The sequence below is a fragment of the Esox lucius genome, chromosome 5, assembly GCF_011004845.1.
Source record: "Esox lucius isolate fEsoLuc1 chromosome 5, fEsoLuc1.pri, whole genome shotgun sequence".
In the NCBI taxonomy this organism is placed as follows: domain Eukaryota; kingdom Metazoa; phylum Chordata; class Actinopteri; order Esociformes; family Esocidae; genus Esox; species Esox lucius.
The window spans coordinates 25,688,322-25,705,551 of record NC_047573.1 but is presented as its reverse complement, the minus strand read 5'-3'; the positions used below and the strand labels follow the sequence as shown (position 1 = coordinate 25,705,551).

The 17,230-nt window shown below is 40.5% G+C and overlaps 1 protein-coding gene across 2 annotated transcripts in view; it reads right to left on the bottom strand.

Annotated features, from left to right (window-relative positions):
- Positions 1 to 51: 51 nt before the first annotated feature.
- Positions 52 to 17,230, bottom strand: part of LOC105031011 (ubiquitin carboxyl-terminal hydrolase 31) — a 29,264-nt gene continuing 12,085 nt past the window's right edge. Inside the window, exons 2-16 of one of the 2 annotated variants that reach the window (XM_010905182.4) lie at positions 14,760 to 14,897; positions 14,092 to 14,180; positions 10,797 to 10,889; positions 10,397 to 10,532; positions 9,144 to 9,291; positions 8,289 to 8,472; positions 8,068 to 8,179; positions 7,894 to 7,988; positions 7,634 to 7,711; positions 7,196 to 7,325; positions 6,981 to 7,100; positions 6,408 to 6,633; positions 5,920 to 6,078; positions 4,986 to 5,138; positions 52 to 4,674 (exon numbers count right to left, since the gene is read on the bottom strand). In XM_010905182.4, coding sequence (XP_010903484.1) covers positions 3,104 to 4,674; positions 4,986 to 5,138; positions 5,920 to 6,078; positions 6,408 to 6,633; positions 6,981 to 7,100; positions 7,196 to 7,325; positions 7,634 to 7,711; positions 7,894 to 7,988; positions 8,068 to 8,179; positions 8,289 to 8,472; positions 9,144 to 9,291; positions 10,397 to 10,532; positions 10,797 to 10,889; positions 14,092 to 14,180; positions 14,760 to 14,897 — 3,432 coding nt within the window. In that variant the 3' untranslated portion in view covers positions 52 to 3,103. The remainder of the gene's footprint in view (positions 4,675 to 4,985; positions 5,139 to 5,919; positions 6,079 to 6,407; positions 6,634 to 6,980; positions 7,101 to 7,195; positions 7,326 to 7,633; positions 7,712 to 7,893; positions 7,989 to 8,067; positions 8,180 to 8,288; positions 8,473 to 9,143; positions 9,292 to 10,396; positions 10,533 to 10,796; positions 10,890 to 14,091; positions 14,181 to 14,759; positions 14,898 to 17,230) is intronic. The other variant, XM_020046194.3, reaches the window with a different exon arrangement.

The window sequence follows — 17,230 nt, the reverse complement described above, 5'->3', positions numbered from 1 at the left end:
TAACAAATGATAAACAAACAAAACAAAAAACAAATTTCAATCAAAGCAATATAAATCAACAATTATTTTTATTATATGAAATGTTTTTGTTCTTGCATTGCTAAATGAATGACATATACAAACATTGCTTTGAAGTAATGAATCCTTTAAAACGTTAAAAATTAAACGTTTCAGAATTGAGTCGTTAAAAGTGCATTCCATATTCAAAAAATATCACAACATATACAAATATAATTAAAAAATGAAATAGCATTGACATTCTCGTGCATTTGCCAAAAATAAATAATGCCTAGTATTTTACATTTTTGCCTACTAAATCCCCATTCCATTTGAACATAATTAAGATTTCAAGCTTTTATGTTGTTTTATTATGTTTCGTACACCATCGCTAGTATTCCAGTCTCTTAATCACCAGCACACATCCTGGGGGCAGAAATCAGTTATTTAACAGCTAATTGCAAGGTTGACAGTAAAAATACTGTTTAGCTGTACAGCAAGATATTATTTTACAAACACCTTATTTGTACATCAACTTATCCAGACAGAAACGCAAAGTAAAACATTCTGTTGTGTTATGCACAGTGTGCCGGTATGTAAGCTAATATTATTAGTGTATTGACCTCTGTATTAATGTCACCTCTAAAATGTATGTCAGCCTAGACAGTTGAGCAAGTTGCACAATAAGACTTCATTAAATAAGTAACTAAAATACTGAGCTATATTGTGTGCTAAGAAAAAGCAAAATTATATGATTTTATACTAACACAATTGCTCATAGAAATAGATTTTGTTTCAAAAGTAGCTTTATACTTTTCTAAAAAAGACAAGAGACAGATTTGTTGTCACGTTCTCTTTTAGAGAAAAAAAACAGCCACGTTTTTCTGTAAAACATCAGAAATTACATTATTTTTCTGTAAAAATAATGTAATTTCATTTAATTTATCAAATACATTTCATATAATATAATCTAAGGGTTATTCCTTGGAAATTCCTTGTATTTTTAACAAGGCAACAGAAGGCAGTGTGGTTAGAGGTTCTGTTGATTAAAACATCAAAGTGGACAAAAGTCAACCTTCCGTAAAGGGTCATTCTGAAAAGAGTTAGGGAGATCATAGCAAGACACAGTATTTAGATGAGAGATCTGTGAAGTATTCCACTTTTGCCCAATAAGAAAAGGGCAAATTCAATTAAGTAATAACATCAATTATTATGGGATATGGTCAATAAAACCACAAAGTACCTACTCTCAAAGCATGAAAATGTGTGTATACCAGTGACCAACAAACATATTTCTAAATGTAGCTATTTGACATTTGGAGACATTTGGTTGCAGAGGTCAAGTAGCATTTCCCTTAAAAATTGTTTGGAATCAAATATGAGACAAATAAATACAATACCGAAATAATTTCTTTGCAAGTGAGTAGATTTACTTTAAGAAGGTGAATGAGCAATACTATCATTCATTCAAAAATGTTTTATACTCTGAAGAAAATGTGCAAACAAAGCATTGGACTATGCCTGAACATGCTGTCTGATGCTGGCATCTGAAAAAATACAGTTAGAAATATTTACACATCCAAAAGTAGCAGTATTACTTAGTGTGGACATTAGCAAGAGTTGCTTGCATAGTTTAGTGCATGCATAAGCAGTTTCATGCAAAAGATTGCGGTCATATATTTCAACATAGCAATCACTTTTCTGAATCTACGTCAGTGCATTCGACGCAGAACTCTGCTTGGTAGCGCATAAGCGAAAATGTGCACAGGCACAAGCTGTGATGTCACAGAGAAAAACAGTAGAGGACTGGGTGGATTCAAACACGCCATACTGCATGGTGCTCTAAAAGATGTTCCTCATGTACTGTCTTCACTAAAGTCTTCGACGGCCTTGAGTGTAACTCGTTACATCGACCCTGTGTTCGTCGTTAGGAATGTTTCGAGATGTCTGGCAGTCTGAATGTGGTTCCCCATAAGGCATTGACCCCACCATCTGCGGCGATAGAGGTCACCGAATGAGAGCAGAAGTAAACAGGGCTGTTAGGGCACTCGGGGGGTAATTATGTCACACTATGATGTCACTAATCTTCCAAAATCAGTACAACCAGAGGTAGAGTGCAGAAACACACAGTCCCAACCATCCAGAATCAGAAAGATGTCACTTCCTTTTTTGTATATTTCCAATGGGTCCCCATCGGCTCTGTTATTGGCAGGTATGCACGCCTCTAATCCTGGATACAGACTGTTCAATGTCCTATATACCATATGCCGGACAGGTTTTTAACATATTCACTACTGATAAATAGGGGTTATTTTTATCATACCAAGTACTATGACATCCAAGAGCTGTTGTAGTGAAATGATTAATATAAATCTGTAATTGCACTATTAAGATTATCAACCCATTACCCATTGTCAATTAATACCAGTTTATTTGGGATTAGACATTTACTCTATCTGGGATTAGTCATGTACTGGCCTATACTATATCTAATTAGCTATACTGTATCTAATTAAGGGCATATGATAGCTACTGGTGTTTATTTCATGGCTTCATTTAAATGCCGTGACTGGTGTGGAATGTTTTGACCTGTTTGAAAGTGGACCCCATACAGTAACTCTGAAAAGTACAAAGACGTTAGAGATGTAAACACAGCCCGTTAATAAGCTCTGGTGACAGAGTAGCAGTCCATGTTTGATCTATGGTGTGATTCACAGGGTTTCTCATCATTACATTGCTTAACAAACATACTTGCTTGCTACACAAGTTCATGTAGATGTTTGCCCAAGACAATCTGGTCAAAGTATGCTACAGAACCAGGTACAAATGTAATGTGCAGTTCATATTTTTATATAATAATTCATTTGATTAATATCATTAAAAAAAAAAGTATTAACAATGCAATCCATACAAAGTGCTTTTTTTCAATCCATATCATAAAGTGGACAGTGATAGGCTGTCAGATACGGCAGCTTGCCATCATCCCGGGCCAACAAACAGCTAGACGTGCTCTTCAAAAGTCTCTCCCAAAGAGGAGATCTAGTTTAATGTTTGAGATACCTTACAGCTGCAATAAAGTGAGCCTTTTTGGGTCCCTGAAGATATTTCACTTGGGTTTCTGGGTGATTCGTGTTGAATTGATGGGAATCTTTCTGGATGGCGGTAACTTCTTTTCCATAGGTTTTTTCCCATTGGCTGAGGCTTTCTCAATCATGCCCGTCTCTACTCCGGAGGACTTGGACTTTATGGAGTGCTTGGCTGAGGTGGATGTCTTGGAGGATTCCTTGTCTTTGGCCGCAGGCGTGTTCACCTGGGCCTCTGGGTTCCCCTGCTGGGTCCTTTTAGCAGTTCCGTCTCCCACCCCATCTCCTAACCCTTCCCCAGACCCTTCCTCTGGGCTGCCTTTAGCCTCCCCTGTTCCTCCTTTGGCCATAGGCGTCAGCTTCCCTCCATCTGTGGGCTTGCGTGTTTCTTTTTGCCTCAGGGCGCTCTTGAAGAAGTTGAGCCCCTTTTCCTCTGTCTTGCTGTTCCTCCTTGGTCCCCTCGGGGTCGCTGCTGCTGCACTTGTTGGTGCCACGCCCACACTGGACGATCGCAGGCTGGTCATGGAGGAGCTGCTGCTGGAGCTCCTCCCCCCAGCCCTGTTCTCCGCCCCTCGCACCGACCTACCATCTCCCCGGCCAGCCCCACTCCCATCCCCTCCCCGGGAGGTACCACCACTGGCCCTGGAAGAGGGTCCGCCATGGATCACTCCTCTGTCTGTAACTGAGGTGGTCCGAGACGTTTCACGGCTTGTACTTCTCTCGGCTGCTCTGGCTCTGGCTGATGCAGAGCTCCTCTCGGCTGCCCCTCTGGGGGATGTCTTCCTTGGTGTTGGCTTTGCAGAGGAACCCTGGGACCCAGGGGAACTGCCTTTCCTTTGCTTAGTAGTTTCAGGGTGCAGTGTTTCCGGGGTCTGCAATGGTTCCTTTTTGGTGGGGGTAGGTGCTTTGGTGGAAGAGGTCTTGCCGGTTTTGGTAACTGCCCCCTCGCTTTTTTCTTTGGGGTTAGACGCTGTAGTCACTGTGCTCTTGGCTTGTGTTCGAGATGGTGATGATGTGTGGGTCACAGAGGTGTGGGAGGGAGTGGAGGGTCGCTTCTTGGGGCTCTTCTCAGACTCAACGGTCTTGGCTGAGCTTCTCCTTGACCCTGTGCCTTCCCCTCCCCCTGGTCCTCTTTGTTTGGGCTCCTTTGCAACTGCTCCTTGACCAGGGCTGCCTGGCTCCACAACTGTGCCCGTGTTATTGTTATCACCTGCTGGGCTGGCGGTCCTTAGCTCAGGCTGGGGAGTTGTCTTGGAGTGCACCTGCTCCAAGAGCCTCTTAGGCCCTGCATTTCCGTCCAACGCCAACAGGTGCGTCTTACCTCCAGCCCTAGCCTCGGGTTTCACCAAGCCACTGAAGCAAGAGGTGGAGACCTTGTCATCAACCGCCTCGCCTATCCTCTCCAGGGTGGGCGAGGAGGAATGGGACTCCAGGGAAAACCGTGAGGGTGAGTTTGAGCGCAAATGCAGCTTGGTGGAGAGTGACCAGGAGGGTTTGGAGCCGTTCTCACTAAGGGCCAGAGGGCTGGCCATGTTGGAGCGCGAGGAGAAGGTCTGTCTCTGGATGCTCCGCACCGCTGGACGGGTGGAGAAGCCTCAACAGAAAGGGAGAGAGAAATGCACCTAAAACGTTGGTACTGGACTCAAAGTGGACCTCAAACCTTTATATTTATTACCTCCATTATCTGTTGAGCTTCAAGTTAGAAGTGAATCATTTTATTAGAGAATTATACAGATATTTCAGCTATGTAAAAGCAATTTAATTTACTATTCTGCCTAAATTATGTCTACAGTATCGCCATATATCTTAATATGTTTTCATCAACTTTAGTACAGGTCTGGTTGTGGAAACAACATTTCTTAAATATGAATATATCATAAATATGAATTGGAGTCTGCTGCTCACCGTCGTCTTCGCTGCGTTCCCCAGCAAATTCGGCTGACTCTGATAGGGAAGCTAGCGAGGTGCGTCTGGAGGAGCCGGACGACGCCTGGCTGGGAGGACGACTCCCAATCAGCCTGCTGATCCAGTGTTCACACAGAGACGAGCTGGTCGAACCTACAGGAGTGACCAAAGGAATACACTGTCACCTCCAGAATTAATGGAACCACAGATGAGCTAAAAAGCTGTATAAAGTTAGCCACAAAGTGCAAAGTGTAGAATATTATAGTTAATGATTAATGAATCAAGAAAATTAACTAAAATGACAAATTTCTCAAAATGAACATAATTCCGCCAAAATACACATACACATTTACATTTTTGTAAATTTAACAGACACTCTTATCCAGAGGGTCTTACAGTTAATGCATACATGTGAAGTCATCTGAGTAGTTGTAAGTACACCATACTCAGTGAAGTAGCAAAGTCAGGGCTAGAAGTACATCTTGCAAATTGAAGTTTGACCACCATTTGTCTCTTTTCATTTGGGAGTTCTTTGCCATTCCCCATGGTGATAGATGACAGATGGATTTTACAGGTGTTACCTTATCTCTACACACCAGCATAGCAGTGTAATGAAACATATATACTTGTTAAAAAGGAACATTTCTCAGTGCAATTGTATTTGTTCAATATAAAAAAATTACCTGGACCTCATACAGTGTACCTGTGTTCTTTATTTTATACAGCATTATTACAGCTTATGAAGTTAAAATATATTATGAACATTCTGCATATTTTTATGCTGTTAGTCTATAATCTTAACATAATATGTGTATTCATTGTAATCTTAATACATTCTGTATTCATTGACCAAATGAAATGTGATATTCTACTATGTGTGTCATTGTTGAAAACTCCAACTGGATGAAATTGGATTGGAATATGAAATCCTTACCTGCAACTGAGCTGTTTGCTGACCATGATGGTATAGTGGCCCGTCTTTGATAAAACAAAATGTAGGCATTCTGCTTGCAAACTTCATCGTCAGAGATGGCATGGACATCACTGTCGTCAAAGCAGTACCACATGCCATCAATGGAGTTCTTACAGTGAGCTGTTATTAGGACAGACAGTAAGTATGGGATAAGAGTCAATAATTATGTTGCATGCCTAATTACTGGATTTTAATTGTGAAAAAGACCAGGGGTGTATATTCCAATCACGTCCTTTCAGCTGACAAGAAAACAGACACATAAGCAGAGAAAAACACATAAACCTGCTTACATTTTCAACTGTATGCCTGGCTATTCATTTAGCAATATAAAAACTGTTTTCTCATGGACACAACATTGGGATTATAGTGAACAACCTGTCCACTGCTAGCTCTGCTGTCGGGAAAATATTTGAATGTGTTGTTTGGGTGTGTGTGTTTCATTAGCTAACCTGTGTAATGACCTCCTGCCATTGTCCCATGGTGATTACACACAGCGTAGAGGTCATATAGGTAGTCCTCAGGATCTCGGCCCATCCCATAAGGTCGTCTCCATGGTGACCAGTGCGAGGGCAAACTCCAACTGCTCTGGCTTCGCTTGACCATATGGGGTGCCATGTCCATCCCGATCAGAGGGAACTTCACCATGTTCTGCATCTTCATCCTCCGGTCCCCATCCTGAGACAACAGCAGAACAGCAAAGAGATGTATCATGTGTTTTAGTGGGGAATGCTTACTATGCTAATAATTAAGTTTACAATATTGACTGAGTTTTAGTGAATGAACATAATTAAAGTTGACTTAATTGATTTAAATAAAAAGACTTGATTCCTGAGTTTATGTAATGCTTTCAATGCTTTTTAATAGACTAAGACACTTTTATGATGTAGTTACATGAATGACTGTATGGTTCAATGGCATGTACCTGTCTGAAGCGTTTGAGGTGTAGTATGAGGATCTCAGGCAGGCGTGTACCTGTCTGAAGCGTTTGAGGTGTAGTATGAGGATGTCAGGCAGGCGTGTACCTGTCTGAAGCGTTTGAGGTGTAGTATGAGGATGTCAGGCAGGGTCCAAAGGCTCAGCTTGATACTGCCCTGCTGTAGCTGCTTACAGTGGGGGCAACGCCAGGCATCATCTGGAGCCAGCTAAAATACAAAGAACATAGCTCTCAAACACCCCCCCACACACACACCAAAATCAATGTGAACACGTACACACAAACACACACATATTTACACACCTGTTCCTCTTTGGTGTACAGCTGAAAGCACTGGGCAAGGGAGCACGTCTGAGGCTGCAGGTGTCCATCTTTCTGTTGCCGTACACTCTCAGCATCAGGGATGTACTCGTCCTCAGTGCGTTTGAAAAGACTGCACTCAGACACAACAAACAGCAAAAGGTCGCACAGAGGTCACACAACAAATAAACAGCAAAAGCCGCAAATAGTTCACACAACGAGCTACAAAGAAAAAAGTTACTTCAAAGTGTGCTGACAAAAACTTGTGAGACCTCAGTCATAACACATGCTTTGAATTCACAGTAACATGATCTTCAAAGAGTAATTTTCTATCCAGTTTGAGTATGTGCTAGTCATTGCTGAATGTATGCACTGGTTCCAGATGGCTGGGGTTAGTGTCTTTACCGCTCAGTATAGTGGGTTTGGCCCAATTACACTTACTAGTCTTTTGTCTCTTTGTCCCATTCCACCACAATCTTCACATGTGGGGGACCTCCCGGACCGCAAGATTTATACGCTCTATGGATAAAGATTTGATAACATTCAAATAAATGTAACATTCTGTTTTAGTCATATGACTGAACGTGAAAAACAGGGAAGGATAAGCACATTGAAAAATTGCAGGTTTGTACACAGCACTAATGCTAACTTGTAGGTAACCCTGTCGGTGAGGTACAGGCTCCCTCTGCTGGTGACATTACCTCTCCACAGAGGAGTGGCACAGTGGTTGCTCCTCTTGAGGTAGGAGATACGTGATTCCAACCACCCCCACCACACGTAAACTAAAGGGCCTAACCTGGAGGATTGCAATAATTACAAGTTAAACCATGTATATTTGTGCATGTGGGTGTTAAATTAATGTGTGGATAAACTACCTGAACAAAGACCCCAGGACGCAAAAGGTGACGCATCTTCTCCAGGATCTCTTTCTGCAGAACATCCCAGGTAACTGCTCTCTCCAGATACAGCACAAACGGATGACCAAACCTGGAAGGCAAGAAAAACAACCATCACTTAATCTAACTGGTACACGTTACTGGCATCTTTTTTTCATGTGCTAGTTAACGTTTGAAAGATATAATTTTGCTTAGCATACCTGCGTCCCTGCTGTCCAGCGCATGCTCTGTTACACACCAGCAGAATGATCTTGTCAGCCCCACTGTTCTTATTTGGGCTCGGGGGAGGAGTCCCTGCCTCTTCTATTGTAGTTGACACCTGTATTCTGTTGTTATCTGTCCCATACTTTAGGTTGTTCTGGTTCAGATTAGCATGAGGACCTTCTGCAACACATCAACAGTATACAGTATTTTCAGTCTATATGCATACAATATATGAGCATGGAGATGTACATGGATCTCACCTTTGTTTTAATTATGCAAAGGATTATATAGACTCACTATTTATTGAGCTAACAGAGAACAGTTTTCCAGGTGAACACACAGTCCCCGTCAAAAATGTGGACACACCTACTCATTCAAAAGTATTTCTTTAGTTTTGCTATTTTTCACGATGTAGAATAATATTGAAGACATGAAAACTATGAAATAACACATCAAATCAATTATCTTTCATCAAGGCACAACTGTTGAATGAAATGTATTCCAGCTGGATGAGAGAATTACAATTAAGTTCTTATCAATGTAACGGGTGGCTACCTTGATACATATTATGATTTGTTCAACAATTATTTTGGTTACCACATGATTCCATATGTGTTATTTAATAGTTTTCATGTCTTTACAATTATTCTATAAAATGGAAAATAGTAGAACTATAGAAATGCCCTTGAATGAGAACTTTTGACTGGTACTATAGGAACTTCCATACAGATTTACCTTGATTTCCAGTTATATCCAATTCTTAATCAGTTTTGTTATCTAATCTGGACTCTTACCCCTTATATAACCCAAAGCTAAACCAATTTATAAGAAATCAAAACATAAAGCCCTACCTCGCTGAGAGCGAATCTGCTCTGGTCTAAACAGCTCAGGTGTTTCAAAGGCAAATATGGAGTCGCTCTCTTGAATGATCTCAAGGTCGTCATCATCGTCACAGAAGGAGCGGTGAAAGCCATCCGAGTACATTTCAGTAAGGACAATCTGCACACACATGGATTATTAACAGAGTTAAGATGGATTTTATTACACTCTTCTCAATATGTGCGCCTTCTTTAGCAACACTGACATTTTTGTGACCAATGGACAGCTTACCAATGGACAGCTTACCAATGGACAGCTTTTGCGTTCGTGGAAGTTCATGAATCTCACATAACAATCATGAGATTCATTCAAACACATTCAGAAAACGATTACACAGTAAGTCAGGTTTATAAAGATAGCAGTGGAACATACGATGAGCAAACAATATCACATGATCTGAGCCTGCAATGACACATCAAACACAAACAGTGGATTGTTAAAGAATGGGACAATAGCGCCATTACTCCGTTGGCGGAACTTTCTTCAAAAACAAATACACCTCATCATTAAATAATGCATCAATGTGACTACCACTTATATACCTACCAAAGCCTCCGTTTTCTATCACACTATTAATAGCACTGAAGATTGCTTTTTAGCAGGGTGGTTAAACTGGGCATTGTCATTCATTTATTATTTCATATCTGTTCACCTGTTTACAATAGATGTATACACAGCAAGGCTGAATTTCTAAGGTTATTGTACTTGGTACCTGTCTAAGGGTATTGATTTTCGTACCTGTTTAGAATATTATATTTGGTACCTGTCTAAGGGTACTGGTTTTGGTACCTACCTTAGAGTATTGGTTTTGGTACCTGACTAAGGGTATAGGTTTTTGTACCTCTCTAAGGTTTTATATTTGGTACCTGTCTAAGGGCATTGGTTTTTGTACCTGTCTTAGGGTATTGGTTTTGGTACCCGTCTTAGGGTATTATATTTGGCACCTGTGTAAGGGTATTAGTTTTGGTACCTGTCTTAGGGTATTAGTTTGGTACCTGTCTTAGGGTATTAGTTTGGTACCTGTCTAAGGGTATTAGTTTGGTACCTGTCTTAGGGTATTAGTTTTGGTACCTGTCTTAGGGTATTAGTTTGGTACCTGTCTTACGGTATTAGTTTTGGTACCTATCATACGGTATTGGTTTTGGTACATGTCTTAGGGTATTTGTTTTGGTACCTGTCAAGGGGATTAGTTTTGGTATCTGTCTTAGGGTATTGGTTTTGGTACCTGTTCAGAGGGTATTTTGGTCTCCTGGGCCACAGCCTTTCTGAGTCTGGAAACAGTACTGGAGAGAGGCACCGCAACACCCACTCTCATACAGTGGGAACACTTTCCCTGGTACACCACCGTCACATACAGGGGCCTGGGAGGGAAAACAGAACAACAGTTACTTTCCACAAATGTTAAGAAACAGCTTCCTCTTATCCAGCTTCCACAGTGTTTCTAAGTATGTCTGCCAGGTGTGACACTCCTGTTAAATTACAGACATACAATCTATCTAAATATAGCAGAAGTCAATCTAAATACAGCAGAACAACCTCTCCAGTTTGTATTTAGGTATAGCATTGTCTATAAGATAGGGATATTGCCTGACTAACATACTGTAATAGACATCTTATCATCTTACCGAGTGTGTGGTACCGGGATGGGCAGTGAGATGCAGAGGAAAGGGTCAAAGGTATTGCTCTGCTTCTGGCAGTGAGGACAAGTTAGGGAGGACCTATTTGTGTGGGGACAAAAATAATAACTTCAATATTCACTTCAAACCGCTGTAACATTGATCAATGTTAAAGCTTTGGGCTGCAAAGCACAAAATGGTGGTGTTGCAAAGGTTTGTCTACAGATATGCCATATTCTGATCTTGACTTAATACCCTCAGTGAATGTATCATTTGCATGAACAAGGAAAGAATAAATTAGGTGGGACAACGTGACGAAACGGAAAAACATTAACAATTATTTTTTTGATGGAAATAGCACCTTACTAAAACCAGTTCACCTCTTATGTTATAGCCAACATTTCTTATCATTCCAGTTTTTCCATTGTTTCATTTTACAATTATCTGATTTCTTTGTAAATGCTGTCATAGTCATGTGGTTGTTGCTAAGGATAACTAGTAACGGTTGACATTATTTAAGGTTACAGTTCTGTAAACGTTAGTTAATTAATTCATAATGGAGTGGAGGGCAGACCAAGCAGCAACAGTTTAACCCTGACACAAGGCGCAGTACTTGACTACGAATCTCTATATTAAAGTTGTATATGGTCACTATTCTCCATATTAGTTGCACTACCAGTCAAAAGTTTTAGAAGACCCCCATTTTTCCAGTTTTTTATTTAATTTAAACAATTCAAGTCCAGTGAATAACCTGAAATGGTACAAAGGTAAGCGGTACACTGCCAGGGGTTTAGGTTAACAAAAACTGAAAAATAATGTACATTTCAACAACAAGTAAAGGGTTAAAAACTTACAACCGTTCTGCAGCACTGGAAGTAAATTAAGCCTTGAAAGTTGATGCTAAAAATTCCTACAGGTGTCCCAGCTTTTGTTGATTACTTACAAACTCTCTGTCAGTATAAAACCAATGTTGAAACCGACAGTGTTACTACAACCTCTCAAGCATTATTTGGACAGTACTGTCCTGCAGGAAGTGTATACTACTATCAAAATGGCAAGAAAAAGACAATTAATAAAGGAAAACCAACAGACCATAATAACCCTTAAAAGTGTAGGTCTTTCCTTCAGAGAAAACAACAAAAAAAGCCAAGGTGCCAGTGTGCAGGAAACTATACCATCAAAAGGCACTTGTAAATTGGAGGAAACTCTGACAGGAAGAGGTCTGACAGACCCAAAGCCACAACAGAATCCTAAGACACGATTATGAGAGTCAAGAGCTTGCTTGATAGGCGGCTCACTGGACAGCTTCAAGCACAGCTTAACACTGCTCGAAGTAAGCAAGACTTACTTTCAACTATGAAGAGAAGATTTTGAGCTGCAGCTTGACAGGTCAAGTGGCAGTAAGAATGTCACGGTATGAAGGCAGGACACGAGGCGCAGAGCAGTAGTATGAATACATTCCTTAAATTGTGTACTTTAAAAAACAACAACAACAGGAGAGGCAGCAACCATATACCGAAATGCAGATAGAATTTACACAAATCCACACTAGGCAAAATAAGAACAAGAGGCTTGCCTGGCCATGAAGCATCGCCATTGGACTACTGAAATGGGAAGGTCTTATGGACCAATTAATTCAAAAGTTTAAATATTCAGTTCATCATGCAGGGTTTTTCTATGCCATCAAGTAGGTGAAAGGGTGGTTCCTCAGTGTGTGACACCAACTGTGAAACATGAAGGAGGAAGCGTGATGGACAGCGGATCTTTTGCTGGATACAGAGTCTGCCACTTGCACAGAGTGGCACCCTGAACCAAAACAGCTACCACAGCATTTTGCAGCGCCATGCAATACCTTCTGGTGTTCGCCTAGTTGTTCAGGGCTTCTTCCTACAGCAAGAAATTGACCCAAAACATACCTCCAAGCTATGTCAGAACTATCTTAGAAGAAAAGAACAAGACGGTAGGCTTTAAATTATGGAATGGCCAGCAGTCTCCTGACTTAAACCGCATCAAGCTGGTTTGGATAAAACTGGGCAGAAGGGTGAATGCAAAGCAACCTACAAGTCCAACACATTTGTGTGAACTTCTGAAAGAGAAGTTTCCGTATAATATTTTGATTTCCATTGTAGAAAGAATGCCACGGCTGTTCAACTGTTATTTCTAAACAAAGGTGGCTACGTTGATGAGTCAAAAATATAGGTTACTATTCTGTGATTTCTTCTTTGGCTCAAATTGTTTATTTCTTCTATGTTTTAATTTCAGAATACATTAAGACATTAAACGGTTTAAATTGCAATAATAATTGGTAAAATTGACATGTTCTCGATTTTTGACTGGTAGTCTATGTACACTATTCTCCATTTTATAGTCGTATAAATACACTATTCCCCATTTTATAGTTGTATATGTACACTATTCTCCATTTTATAGTTGTATATGTACACTATTCTCCATTTTATAGTTGTATATGTACACTATTCTTCATAATAGTTTTATATGTACACTATTCTCCATTTTATAGTTGTATATGTACACTATTCTCCATTTTATAGTTGTATATGTACACTATTCTCCATTTTATAGTTGTATATGTACACTATTCTCCATTTTATAGTTGTATATGTACACTATTCTCCATTTTAGAGTTGTATATGTACACTATTCTCCATTTTATAGTTGTATATGTACATTATTCTTCATAATAGTTTTATATGTACACTATTCTTCATATTAGTTTTATATGCAGACAATTCTTCATATTATTTCTACTAGATATTTCTACTAGACTCCAAGTTTCATGAAATACATATTGTGAAAAAATAGTTTTTAATCTATGCATCATTTCTGAAACAAGATAAACATGCTTGTTTTGATGACTATCTTTGAATGATCTCAATTCTCAATTCAATGCATTCTCCAAAGGATCTATCATGAAGTTGTGACAATGAAATATGAATATTAAAAGAACTCTGTGTTTAAAGAGAATGTTTATATAAATTAACAGATTTCAGATTTCTTTTTAACAAAACCCTCTGATGAAACAGGTAGGCAACTCAGGCAGAATCAAAGGTGTGGATAGGTAAGTCTTACATTTCCTCAGTTTGAATTGGCCCATAGTGTGTAAAAGATATTCAACATACAATAGTACAGCATCTGCAATAATACTGTTTAAAACTCAAAAACAAGAAATCCATTTGTGAAAAACATGTTGAGCAAAGACATTCCAGTTGCAGCTCCTTCCCATACTATTGTACATTGAATCACATTTATTTTCTTATTTTTTTTACTCTGTCAAGACAGTCACCTGTATTGAGCCTGAAATAACTCTTGTACGAAGGAACCAGCTGCTGGTAATGAGGATCCTTCAGGGACATTTTCTTCCTCCAACGGAGGCTACAGAGACATCGAGCCAACAGACGACACAGTTGACACAATGTATAGACGTTAGTCAGGACATGAAACCTTAACAGGCAAAATGAACACCTAAAGAGAGCAGCAGGAGAGCAAACAATACAGCAAAAACAATCAGGTAATTGACAGCTAAGGGACGTATAACAAAGATAGAGCATCAAATTAGACGACACACCTGGGGAAGATACAATGCTGTCAGTTTAATAACCAATACAGTCAGACGAAAAATATGCTACTAGACATGGCTGAAGGGCAGGGAAGAGAACTGTTTGTAGGACTCAACATAATTATCATAATTTACTAAAAGTACAAGTACACCGTGAATTGGCAACAATCAAGCCCATAAAGAGATTGTATTTGAAAACAACCATAATTTCATACCTTGATATAAAATCACATCATGTCTCAGTTTCTTCTTGTGGTAACACTTGGGAACAGACTTTCTAAATAAGAATTTTCTGACCAAACAAATATAATAATTAAAGGCTTTATCTAACATTGTTCAACGGTATAACCTCCAACTAGTAATGGACTGAAGTTCATCAGAGTCTTATTGTTTACCTTTCTGGGTGGCCTGCTGCTAGGCAGGATGATGTTGTTGAGGTCCTCGTGAACTCTGTCCAGGAGCCACAGAAGGAATTCCTGGGCATCATGCTGGGCGTTGCCCCGGAACTGCAGTGCACTCTTCGACACAACATTCTGTGTCAAAGAAAGGTATGAAGAGGGATGATATTGGTCAAATATTAATGTCGGACATGAAACGGCTCACTTAAAGATGCCCTGCTGGAGAAACTGGTGATAAAAAAGGTGATGTTGAGTCAAAACGGGTCACAAAATATTTGGTAATATATAATACGTGCCCAATGTCTATAAAACCACTCACTTTCAAACTTGGAATTTCATGGATAACTGAGGTTTGACAGTGATTCTACTTATAGATTCTGAACATACTGTATAAACAACATATTATACATCCAGTTCAAAATGGGAGGCCTATCAGAGCTGTTATCAAAGCAAGTGAAGTAGATTTGACAGAACCAATGACAGGAAGGCAGAGCCAGGTAAGAGCTAGAGAGATCCTGCTTGTCTTTAGCAAGTTCATAACATATTCTACTTTTGAGAACAGAAAACTGAATTGCGTTGAGATCAAATGTTTCTTTGATGAGATAATCGTCAGAAAGTCAGCAGAATTGTCAGTCATCTCACTCCATAGACTTCCATTGACCGGCCACTGAGCTTTCTTTCCTCGTAGGGGTGAAAAGGATGACCTGACACTTCCCAATAGGCAATGGTAATTGTTATATGTTGACACAGAACGTAATCGTGGGTCATTAGGGACAAATAGCACTGGGATATGTTGATAGCAAACATAATTCCACTGATTTATGTTCATACAGAATGTAATCACGGTTTACAAATTAGTTGTATATGAACAAAAGTCCTGCAATGCTGGGTTGGGAGAAACCCTGAAAATATATATAATATCAGGCTTTAGCTAGATGAGTGACAGATATATGGACAGAACCATCCTTCCAGGCCAGCTACAGTATTCACATCTGGTCACTGGCTATAAAACATCATAAAGTCAACAATGCTATAAGAGAAATGTGCGCTATTTCTCCCAGTAAATGCCATAGGGATTCTCTTGTCATTTTCAAACCATTAGCACTGGAGACCCATCATTTCATGTAAAGCTTGATGCAATGAAAGGGCAAGCACTCCACAAGAAGCCTTCTCGTGTGCATACAAAAGGAGAAATGTAAAGTAGGTCTAGTTTCTTTATTTATTTTTATATAACATACAAAACATGCAGAATAGATGCAGTGTAAAATCTTGGTTAGCATGTGGAAAGGGCAAGGGCAGTACAAAATGTATTTAATTTTTTTTCCCTGTGGTGATACTGGTGATATTTCCACAATATAAGGTCAATCTGAAAAGGTGAAAATGATAGTAAAGACCTGTAAGAGATGTTTAAACAATATAACTGTCAGGAATGTCTGCATGTTTGGGTGGAATTGTCCTTTTGTCCAACTGCATGATGTTTCATTAGGCCAGTTTGATTATAATAGACTAATAACTGGGTAAAGAATGGGTTCAGTATTTGTTTTTATGTTACTGTTTTCATATATTTTTCTTTGTAAAGCACACTGAATTGCTTCGATGTATGACTTGTATGTGAGGTTGAGAGGTTCCTACTCTACGCATGGCTTGGGCTCTGGAACCACACTTCTTGAGAGAGGATGGACTCTTCACCACTCTGGGGTTGCCCATGGTGAGAGGCGGCGGGCTGGTGTGGGTTTGCTTATAGCTCCCCAGCTCTGCCACCATGTGCAGGAGTTTACCCCGGTGAACGAGAGGGTCGTTTCCCTGCGCCTACGGGTCGGGGATAGGTCTCTCACTGTTGTTTGTGCCTACGGGCCGAACGGCAGTGCAGAGTACCCGACCTTCTTGGAGTCTCTGGGAGGGGTGCTGGAAAGTGCTCAGACTGGAGACTCTATCGCTCTACTGGGGGACTTCAATGCCCACTTGGGCAACGACAGTGACACCTGGAGGGGCGTGATTGGGAGGAATGGCCCCCCTGATCTGAACCCGAGCGGTGTTCAGTTATTGGACTTCTGTGCTAGTCACAGTTTGTCCATAACGAACACCATGTTCAAGCATAAGGGTGTCCATCAGTGCACGTGGCACCAGGACACCCTAGGCCGCAGGTCGATGATCAACTTTGTTGTTGTTTGGACACTCTGGTGAAGAGAGGGGCGGAGCTGTCAACTGATCACCACCTGGTGGTGAGTTGGATCCGATGGTGGGGGAGGAAGCTGGACAGACTCGGCAGGCCCAAGCGTACTGTAAGGGTCTGCTGGGAATGTCTGGCCGAGTCTCCTGTCAGAGAGATCTTTAACTCCCACCTCCGGCAGAGCTTTGACTGGATCCTGAGGGAGGTTGGAGATATTGAGTCCGATGTTCTCCACCGCCATTGTCGAAGCGGCCGCTCTGAGCTGTGGCCGTAAGGTCTCCGGTGCCTGTCGAGGCGG